General features: G+C 38.6%; 2 protein-coding genes across 3 annotated transcripts in view; one reads left to right on the top strand and one right to left on the bottom strand.

The window, feature by feature from the left end:
• The window catches only part of LOC107741402 (transient receptor potential cation channel subfamily M member 1-like), an 18,091-nt gene extending 15,831 nt beyond the window's left edge, over window positions 1–2,260 (top strand). For both annotated transcript variants that reach the window (XM_016554115.1, XM_016554116.1), the window contains one exon: window positions 496–2,260. In XM_016554115.1, coding sequence (XP_016409601.1) covers window positions 496–1,348 — 853 coding nt within the window. In that variant the 3' untranslated portion in view covers window positions 1,349–2,260. The remainder of the gene's footprint in view (window positions 1–495) is intronic.
• Window positions 2,261–3,367: 1,107 nt separating this feature from the next.
• Window positions 3,368–8,158, bottom strand: LOC107741403 (ras-related protein Rab-8B-like). The gene is made up of 8 exons (XM_016554117.1): window positions 7,866–8,158; window positions 5,991–6,051; window positions 5,585–5,645; window positions 5,175–5,252; window positions 4,989–5,078; window positions 4,776–4,841; window positions 4,573–4,623; window positions 3,368–4,378 (listed from the first exon to the last, which is right to left on the bottom strand). The coding sequence occupies exons 1-8, from the start codon at window positions 7,987–7,989 to the stop codon at window positions 4,286–4,288; spliced, it is 624 nt and encodes a 207-aa protein (XP_016409603.1). The 5' UTR covers window positions 7,990–8,158; the 3' UTR covers window positions 3,368–4,285.
• Window positions 8,159–11,158: the final 3,000 nt, after the last annotated feature.

Genomic DNA, 11,158 nt, shown 5'->3' with positions numbered 1-11,158 from the left:
GGGTAAAACTCACGCAGTAGAATGGAAAAAATGTTTTACTTGAACTTCTTTTAACTCACGGATGCCGTTTTAAGAATGCCATCATGTGTGAGGCGCTGCAAAAGAATGCAGTGGAATGCAAAAAAATGCGTTCTTTGTGAACAGGTCCTTACTGATGCTTTCAAGACTTTCAACAAATCCACATCTATGTTAGCCAGCTAGATAACATTGTCTTGATGGCAAATTAGCAGAATTTGCAACCACAATGTAGAATACATCACAGAACATTTAAGTTTAAAAGGCATAGAAAATGAATGCACAGGATCGATGAATATAAAAAGTTCAGAGGCCATGCATCACTGGCCTGAAAAAGCTGGCGACATTTCTGTCATCTGGTTGGAAACTCTCGCACACTGGCTTTGGGTCAGTGGGCCATACTTATTGTTGAGCCCTACATTTAGAATAACTTCTGAGGTTAAAACAAACAACAACCATTTGGAACAACTGTTGTCGCAGGGTTGAGAACATGTCCATGCGCCTAGAGGAGGTGAATGAACGAGAGCACTCCATGAAAGCCTCTCTGCAGACAGTAGACCTGCGCTTGGCTCAGCTAGAGGAGTTCTCCGGCCGCATGATGCACGCACTGGAGCGGCTGGCTGGCATCGACCGCTGCGAGCTGGTCTGTGCTCGATCTGGGAGCTCAATGGCTGTGGACCAATCCGGCCTGCTTCGCCGTGGTAGCATCAACAGTGCTGATGGCTACAGTTTGTACCGCTGGCACCTGGATGCAGAGGACCGCACTGAGGAGATGTCAGGGGACAGAAAGGGCCATGCAGAGAGACGCAGCAGTATTGGCAGCAGCGACCTCCTCCTAAGCCCACAACAAGTTTCTTCCTATGGTCCCACGCTGAATGTGGTGCCCCTCCGGCAGAGGACATGCTCCAGCTCCAGTGTAGACATCCTCATCTCTCCTTGCGAGTCACAAGACAGAGGCCAGAACTCTCAGTCCCCAAAACTCATCTCCGCTCAGCACCCTAAAGACCCACAAGCTCTGCTAGAAGCTGGAATAGACATAATGGTTTCACATCCTCTGGAAAGGGCGCAATCCCTGAGGCAGTACCCAACTGAAGCTCAAAGTAACTCACTTTCATACGAGAACAGATCCCAAAGTGGTACTTTGTACGTCTCGATGGCACAGTCGAGGTTGCGCAGTCCTGGCAATACGTGGGCTTCGGAGCCCCACGGCCTACAGGATCAAGCAAGCAGATCGGCAGCGTTAGGTCACTGGCCTCCACGCTTCGATGACAAAGTTCATCCCTCCCCATTTGGACTTTCTTTAGAGAAATCAAGACAGAGAGGCCCAAGATGAAGAAGGAGATTCTATGGAGAGCAAGAGGACAAAAACACAACAAGGAGAAAGTGAGGAGGAGAAGAAGAAGGACGAGGATGAGATGGTGGCAAATAGCAAAAGCGCCAAAACAGAGGGAGGAGAAGAGAAGCGAGAGGAGCTGACGGACTCAGATCACTTGTATGTAGCAGAGGACAGGATGTACCCCTCACTCAGATCTAAAAGTCTGAACACTAACCCACGAAAGGTGAAGGCCGTAGGGAACATCCTGGATAAACCTTGAGCAGCCAGTAGTGTGAAAGACCTGGCTGGGGCCTTTGAAGTCAACACCAATGACTACAGACCCTCCAGAGAGAGGACAGGCACACAGACATGAGCGCTCACACTGGAATTTATCTGCCGTGGCAAGATAATCGCAGTAGTGCTAGCTTGAAGAAGTTGATTTTCATTGTCTTCCAATATGGAAAACACATCTAACTAACACTAGTTATGCTTGTGCATTGACATCTTAGCTAGCAGGCATATTTTCGTACATTTATATTTATGAGGTACATAATTTTAATGATAAAGCCTGGTATGCAAAAAGGGAAATCAGGGTCTACCTCTATGCTGTAGATATTTAGTATCCCATTTTTTTCCAAATAAAGGGAAATTTAACTTCAGTTATGCTGTTTATTATTCAACAACTTCACATCTTTCCAAATACCTTATAATATATAAATTATATTATTATTTCATATGGTAAAGCATCATAAAAAATAAATCGGGCACATGTAAATAACTTAGAAAAGATATTTTAATCTTTTTTTACATAGTCAGTTAACTCTGACATATTACAGACAAGAAAATCAAGGAAGCCATGTTATAAAATAGGACATTAAAGCTTGCATTGAATGGTCAGTAAGACTTTATGCTCATGTGCTGTCTCTGTTTCATTGAAAAATATGCAAATGTGCCTGCATGCATAATGAAAACATGACTACTGGGCCATTAAAGGGATAGTTCACCCAAAATGATAATTCTGTCCTCATATGCTCACCCTCATGTCATTTCAAACCTGTATGACTTTCTGCAAAACACAAATTAATATATTCATAAGACTGCTGGTAACCAAACCATTGACTTTTTTCGTATAGAAAAAAACCCCCACATTTCAAAAATATTTCCTTTCATGTTCCACAGAACAAAGAAAGCCAGGTTTGGACTGACCTGAGGGTGAGTTAATTAATTTTCATTTCTGGGTAAACTGTCACTTTAAGTGGAAATGGCACGCCTCACGAAAATGAGCAGGGATTCTTTCAAGCAGATGCACAATGGCAATAGAACTCAATTGTACACCCTTAAACAGTAGAATCATTCATTCATTCCGAGTAACTTAAGTAAATCAATTTAGGTTGATTCTCCGTTTCAGTTTGTGTTCTGAATTTTTAACAGGCCCATGGAATCTGTAATTGAAAAATCTGCAGATTTACACAGAATTGGAACATTTGTCATGCACTTAGGTAATAAGAGTTTAGTGCTCTCAGCTCTGGTTAACAAATTTGACCATGTTTAAATCCATTCAGCAGAATTCCATATATTTTTTCCCACAAAATCAGCTATAAAATTCTGCAGATTCCATTGTGTCTGGTAATAGCCCAGTAAGCTCAGAGGACACTTGAACACATTCAAGCTATTACAATCTTGCACTCTTTTTTTTTAAAGTGGCTGACTTCACAAGCAGGACTTTAAGTGGTTTATGAAGTAAGGAGGTTCTACAAGAGACCCACACACACAGATAACAGTGCACGACTTTAAAAAAAAATAATAATACTGTTGCAGTGGTGCTGTAAACACTACACGACTTCACACTCATAAGAGCCTTATAAAAGAGTGAATAAAAAAAACAACAACATACAGAATACTGACATTTAAATGAGTTTAAAAAAATAAGTATTAACAAATAAATCAATCTCAAATAAGCACAGGTTAACATGCTTTAGGTGCTTCATATGCAGTGGTGAGTAAAAGATGCTTACGTCAATGGAGTATAAAAATATAATACCGTTAGTAAATGTAATACTGTATATACTAATATACAGGGCCTAGCTGGCTGCTGCTTCAACAAGCAATAGGAAACGGGTCCTAGCCCTCTCTTTATTCTTCTGTCTTTCATTTTCATGCTCAATATAATATATGAGAGATTACAACCAAAAAAGAAATCCATCACAGTTTCGATATCTTTTTACTTTGGTCTCTGTTAAAATTAAGATTATTATGGTAAAGTCGGGGAAAGGGGGAAGACTAAGACCTGTGAACACTGCTTTCTATTCCAGTTTATTGCGGCTTTGGAACAGTAACTAAAAACAAAATTAAGAATATAAAAAATGGTGACTTTAAATAAAACAAAACATAACATTCAACAGTAACAGAAATGATATATATATTGCATGTCCTTCGGTTTGACCAATATTTAATTGTCAAACCATCAGGTTCTTCAGTCGCTACTTTACGTCCACAATCTTTATTGCCAAAAACTGCATAATAGCAGGAGTTCGATATAAATCTCTTCATATATTTTCCTTCATTAAATGGTGCTTTAACAAACCCTTTAAAATCAATGTGACTATAAATTGACTATATGTAATTAATTATTTTGAAGATAACAAAAGGTTCTCAAAATTCAAATTAGGCTACGCTAAATTGGGATTGATCCAGGTGGTTAATGGGTAGAGTGTTGGATATTTTGGTTTTAAAGGAATGTTTTGGGAACAGCTCAAGTGTCTTTTATCTAGCACACTATCTTCAGGCCTTCAATTTCGTATAGATGAGGCAAGCTAAAGTCCAGAGCTCTCAGCAGCAGCTAACAGCTAAAAGTCCAGTGGTACGGTAAACCCTCACACAAACACACACGCGCTGAGCTCAAACACACATAGAGAAATGAATCATTCATACACTGAGGCTGCAGAAGTTGCCGGGTTAGAGCAGAGTGCAGCGGAAGAAGCTTGGCTTCTTGGATCGACTCTCTGTGATTTTCACGGCTCCTCCTCCTCCTGAAGGGTTATTCTCATTCTAAACACAAAGATGCAAGCAAATGAAGCCATTTAGCATTAGCCACATTTTAAACTTTTTTTTTTAATAACTTGACTGTTAGTATCCCATAATAAAGACATTTCATTTGAGTTAGTGAGTAGTACTAAGCTTAACAATTTTCTTGGATAAGATTATAAACATTTTCTACATGATCGTAACATGAACATTCTCACCATTTTTCTGTTTAATCTTGTCATGATGTCTCGAGCAAGAGTGACAAAGCCCTAGCATTGAAGAAAACAGACATGACACTAGATTAGATCAATAAAAAAAAATGCAAATCTTGCTCAATATAATTTATTTAAATGGTTCAACATTAGATAATTAATACTTTCCAAAAAAAGACCAGAAAATTTAACCAGAAAATTGCCCTCACCTCTTCCACATTTGTGCTAGATTTTGCACTGGTTTCCAAGAACTTGATTCCATAATCAATAGCTAGCTGTAGAAAAAAGGGAAATGTTTAAATAAACACATCAGCATTTTTACATACTAGCTTGTTCTGGCTTGTTTCTGGACCAAGACGTGTTTAATAAAATAGATTATCAGTAATTTCAGTCATTTAAAAATTAATTTTAATGATGCATACCTTTTCCCCTCTTTCTTTTGAAACTTGTCTCTTATCATTCATGTCACATTTGTTACCCAATATCATCCGTTCCACATCTGATGATGCATGCTGATAAAACAGACAGAGGGACAATTAATCTCACTTTTAATTTAAAAGCTTCAAAACGTAATGCTTATTTTCTCCAGCATTAGGTCTACTTCTCACCTCCTCAATGTTCCTGATCCAGTTCTTGATGTTCTCAAATGATTTCTCATTTGTGATATCATACACCAGCATAATTCCCTGTGAAAATAGCAGAAAAGAAACGCACAGCCTATGTAAAGTAACCATATGCAGAAGCATATCTTAGGGTGACCATACGTGCCATTTTTCCCGGACGCATCCTGGCCAGGATTTCTATATTGCTTTGATTCAAAGTACCTCGAGAGCGTTTCGAAAACATAAGGAACCGATGTCATACACAGATCGGTCTGCACACGCAAACAAAGCCAAACCCTAGATATTTTAGGCAATATAGAAATTCTGGCCAGGATGCCTCCGGGAAAAATGGCACGTATGGTCACCCTAGCATATCTAGCATTATTTACGCAAAAGAATAAAACATTATGTCTTACCATTGCTCCTCTATAATAAGCAGTGGTGATGGTTCTGAACCTCTCTTGTCCGGCTGTATCCCTTTATGACAAATTTAAAACACACTTTAAATATTGTTTGTACACGATTATAATTTATACCAGACATGCTCCAACATTTTACTACAAAAGGCACAAAAATCAAACTTGACTAAGGGCTGTGGGCCTAATGTAAGTGTTGAATAATATCCAACAATATTATATAAGTTTAAAATCAAATTCAATAATATTGTATACATTTAAATGCAAAAATAATATCATAAATTAGAAATTAAAATATGCTTCAATTGCACATTTCCCCCCCTTTTGTGATATGGCACAGTGGCCAAATCTTTTCTCTGATTTGGGCATCTCTGCTTTACAGTATAATGCAGACTTATACTCTCACCAGATCTGAAGCTTGATCTTCTTCCCATCCAGCTCAATTGTTCTGATTTTAAAGTCAATTCCTGCAATAATAATGTTTAGAAACAAGTGATGTGAAACACTTCATCTCAAAACCTAGTGTTTGCACAACCGAAATCAGTCCTATCATGACTAGGGTTGGGTATCGAAAACCGGTTCCATTTTAGAAGAGGTCGCGGAACCTCGGGTTCCCGGTTTGTGTCCGTTCTCGAACCGTTCCGTGTATTTCCACTGTAGAAAAGGTTGTTCCGGGCCCAAACTGACTTCTTTCATATTTGTTGACCAATATGCAGAAAACTATGTCAGTATATCATCAACTGATCCTGGGAGAGTAGACTGCCGGGAGTTCTGACTCACAGTCTGTAAGTACGTTTTCATTTAAAGGATTTGCCACTGATGATTCAAACGCGAGTTTTGGGCAGTGTAGAGTAGCGCTGGTTATTTGTCATTTCTCCGATCACAAATGCAGACAGAGTTTTATGTTCGCGCTACATTTGTGATGTACACATCACAAATCTTTCCGCTGGAAAGGGGACTGACACATTAACACGATTTCATGGCGTAACCATGGAGATGGAATGTGTAGAAAAAGGTCAGAATGGTGTAACATATGCCTGACCGACTAAATGGCTGCAGTGGTGCAAAAGGCTATACATGCGTATAAAAACCTGTTGCATTCAGTAGCAACAGAACAGGATCCCTGATTATGTCAAATATGAGAAAACTTGGCAGCAGTGGCGTGCACAGACCTCCGGAGGGGCAGGGGAGAAGTGGCGTGACGAGGGCACAATCGCCCCCCGAGTGGTCCCCCTTGGTAGAAATTGGGGACCAAAAGAGCGTCCGCCCTGTGCATGCCACTGCTTGACAGTGTGTATTGAGGCATTCAATCCTGCCACCAGTGAAAGCTCGGACAGGACATGGGACGGGAAGTGACAAAGCAGTAATGTCCATGGCAATAGGGGAAGTCTGTGGCATAACAATGACAAAAGGTCAAGGAACTCTCGCACAGGTTTCGCACAGGAAATGACATGTTGGACCACAGTAGAGACAGGCCTACCTAAAGTTGTGTCAAAAATATCACAAGAAGTAACGTGGTCAAAAACTAGCCTGGTGACCTAGTCCATGTATGTCTGTACAATATCTTGTGAAATCTATGTATCTGTACATTATGATTTTGATGGTTTCATATTCTGGAATAACACTATAGGTCTGTAAATAAGATCTATAACATGAATTTAGAAAATATAAAGTTAGCATTAAATACATTTTAATTTCATGCCAAAGTTAAAGTGTACGTAAGAACTGATGTAACATCACAAATGTAACATCACTATGTTGTAAGCAATCAGATGTAGATGAGATAAGTCACTTGTGACAGCACCCAACCAGCTTTTAAATCTGACCTAATTAAACTGCTCACTCTGGCCCTCTTGAACTCTTGTTTAGTAGTGAAACGTGAATTTAAACGTGTCTTTAACCACAGAAACGAAAGTGCCGTCCAGCCCGCACCGCTAGCGCACAGCTAATTTAATCAGATTGCAACCATGCTAGCTCTACAAACACAGCATGCTGTCGCGTCTTATTGAAATTACAGATCAAAGTAGCATATTCCAAGTGATCCTGACAAGATCGGTCATTTTAAACGTTTGTCATTTTAAACGCTAATAAAACGCATGTCGATGAACAGACGAGTGAACGGGCTGTCACTTCCACGGCCTCTTCCTGTCACTTCAACAGATAGTCACATGTATGTAAACCTCCATGTATCTCTATAACAGCTTATTTATCCTCTCGCAGGACTACATATTAAGCATTCCTGTAATGTACACATGCATACAAACCACAGAGTTGAACTGACCTATAGTGGAGATGAAAGTGGTGTTGAACGCGTCCTCACTGAATCGAAACAGCAGGCACGTCTTGCCCACCCCGCTGTCTCCGATAAGCAGCAGTTTGAACAGATAATCGTACGTTTTCGCCATGTTTTCTGTTTCTCCTGTCTGGCTACCTTGCTTTGGCTCGGTAGCAGAGTAACGGTATTCGGCTAACGGTACATAAAAGATGCGGTTGAACTTGTGTTTCCGACTTTACTGCTCACAGCAGTGAGGAAGAAGCTGGGCGTGTCCGCCGTGATGTCATCGCGAAGACAAACGACAAAAGCGAAAGAAGGGGAAGCTTTGGCAAATCAAAAAATTTTGACTTAAAAAATCCCCGCGACCCTACAGAGGAGAAGTGGGGGGAAATCTGAAATACGAAGTCCTATTTATTAGGTAAAATTCGAAATTATGACATACTAAGTCATAAATATGAGATATAAAAAGTCAAAAGTTTTAATTTAATAATTATTACCTTTTATTTCATAGTTTTGACTATTTATCTCAAAATTATGACTTAGTATGTCATAATCTTTACTTATATAATTATGTTTATTATTTAGTAATTTCTTTTTTATGTCAGAATTTCTAATACGTGTCATTTCTTTCGTATATGACAGAAATTCTTTCTTATGTGGCATAAATTCTTGAGTTACTTCTTGGTTTAAAAAAAAAAGCAAAACGTAACTATGTCTCTATGTGAAGCTTTGTTTATGAAAATCTCATACTATTTTTTTTTTCCTTTTTCTATTTCCATATTTATTTTATTTTTTTCTCTTTTCCTATATGTTGTATATGTTCAACAAAGCCTACTGTATTTTGTAATTCATCATGTTAGTTGATTATAATTTGATTGCCAATTAGAAAAGCTACAGAATGTACTAATGTTTGGGATTTTGCTTCATCGCTGTGATTCTCTTTTGTATTCGATGATTTGTTCAGTGATACATTTTTTATATTTAAGCAAGTAAAAGACTTCCGCATAGGATGCACCCAACAATCTATAGCTGTGTCTCATTTAGAAGGCTGTGCCAGGGCGCAGCCCTCTAAATGAGACACAGCTTCTGGTATATTCTCGTTTTTCCGGACTCAAAAAAAAAAAAAAAGACTTCCGCATAGGATGCACCCAACAATCTATCTATAGCTGTGTCTCATTTAGAAGGCTGTGCCAGGGCGCAGCCTTCTAAATGAGACACAGCTTCTGGTATATTCTCGTTTTTCCGGACTTCTTTGGAAGTTTCCTCCGTTCTCGCAGTGCAGTTCTTAGATGCATTAGCGGGTCACGGGCTGTAGGACAAAGGAGAAATCAAACGAAGCATCGTCATTTTATAAGAGTATTATTGAGACACACCCTGTTACTTTCACACGCATCTGGGGAATACCGAAATTTTTGATCCAAATGATTCATAATGTGGTATTATTTCACTTTCTCATAATACCCACATCTTTGTCAGGTTTCTGAATTATACATTATGATTATCATTTTAGGTACAAACTATTTGTTCATCCCAAAATTCCTATATTTGAATTTAACGCAATTTTATTTACTTTTTTTTATGACAACGAAGGCTACTGTTTATTGTAGTAGGTAACATTAATCGTTGTAACTGGTAAACTAGGATAAACTAGTATACTGGAAATTAACTGAACTGTTTGTAAACAATGAATTGTGTTTTGCAATCGGGAAAAATTCATGTTGGACACATTGCATTTTGTTTGTACAATGTCACCGCCTGCTGGAGGAGACTGAAATGTCATCACCACAGTACAGTTCCTGAGAATGTCTGCTCTGGAGCCGCAAAGCTAGGGCCCGATAAGTAAATCTCCAATTGCGTCAGTGTTTTGAACGTGTTTGCATGTAATCTTGAAAGTGTAAAATAGTGGTAACAGCAGATTAGAACCTCTGGCCTCAGTGGCCTGTCTGAAGACAAACAAACATAGTTTGTTTCACTGGTTAAGAAACTGAGGTTGGTGTGTGTGTGACCAGATTCAGGTCACTTGTTAATTTCTGTAATGATTCTCTTTCTACAGGATTGTACTTTTTACTGTGTTATGCAAATCTTCGCACATCGTGACGTAGACATGTGGGGGCGTGTTAGAGCGAGCTGTTTTAGGTAGGCGTGGTTGACTCTTAACTTTTATAAAGAATATCTCTTTGGATTTGAGACTTTAGTCTTTGCAACTTTACAGATCTTCTTTATGCACCAAGAGCTTGTAACACTCCAAAGAGAAAGGAAAAATTTAAATCGCATCATATGACCCCTTTAATGTGATCCTAATAATTTATTTAACAACTAGCCTTCATGTCGCCATTCTCACAGTTCTGTTTTAGGCTGAGATAATTGCACATTATTTGTCTATAGATCTAGCTGAAATAAAGAAAGTTTGATTTCTTCTGTTTTTAACTTAATGGGTAACTTCATAAGCTGGCCCCCAACTTGGTACCTCTACACAAATGGCCCACATATAACATATCTGTTTTTTAAAGGCTGTTTGCCTTTAACAGTCTTGATCACTTTCTAAAGGAGAGATTGTTTTGTTCATATCTTGAATGACCTGTGTACATGTTTTCCTCAGTGAATTAAAGAGGAGACTGGATGCCCAAAGGGAAATAAAGTAAGCAGGCTTGGATAGAGATGGAAAGCTCTCACTTCTTCATTTTGAGAACATGATCTTCAATGCACTTGATTTCATCATGTGAGTAGGCTACTGTACAATTTAAAGTATAAACATGTATAATTATCATGAAATTAAGCACAAGCTTTATATAAATCTAATACAGTGAAGCTTCTGAAAGATTGTTTTTTGCTGCTAGCTTGATTTTCAAGCTTGATGGCAATATATATATATATATATATATATATATATATATACAGTATATGCAAGCACAGTTTATTATATAGCATAAGTCTGTTAAGAAACCTCCAAAAGCTGACCAATCCATCATGAGGTTGTAAGTGGATCAATATTTCGAGTCCAAACCATGGGGAAATGTCTCAGTGGCTTAGAGATATGAGTATATCACCATCCATTAAGTCAGCTATTATCCGAATTGCAATGGATCACGTAATACTATAGTGGAGGGCAAAATATAGGCATGACAGAAGGTCTACAGTAGGTCTATATTCTAAACTGTTTTCTACAGCATTCAATATGAACATAAAATAGGGTAGCACATCACTTTCAAGGAGATAGGAAGCACAATGCAATCACTCAATACTAACCTCATACAGAGCACTTATTGTATATTATCCCCATGCTTTATTCAGTTATGCTG

Source organism: Sinocyclocheilus rhinocerous, unplaced genomic scaffold (genome assembly GCF_001515625.1).
Source record: "Sinocyclocheilus rhinocerous isolate Xijiao unplaced genomic scaffold, SAMN03320098_v1.1 scaffold1007, whole genome shotgun sequence".
In the NCBI taxonomy this organism is placed as follows: domain Eukaryota; kingdom Metazoa; phylum Chordata; class Actinopteri; order Cypriniformes; family Cyprinidae; genus Sinocyclocheilus; species Sinocyclocheilus rhinocerous.
Note: the sequence above shows the minus strand (reverse complement) of the source record. Positions and strands in the feature narration are given on the sequence as shown.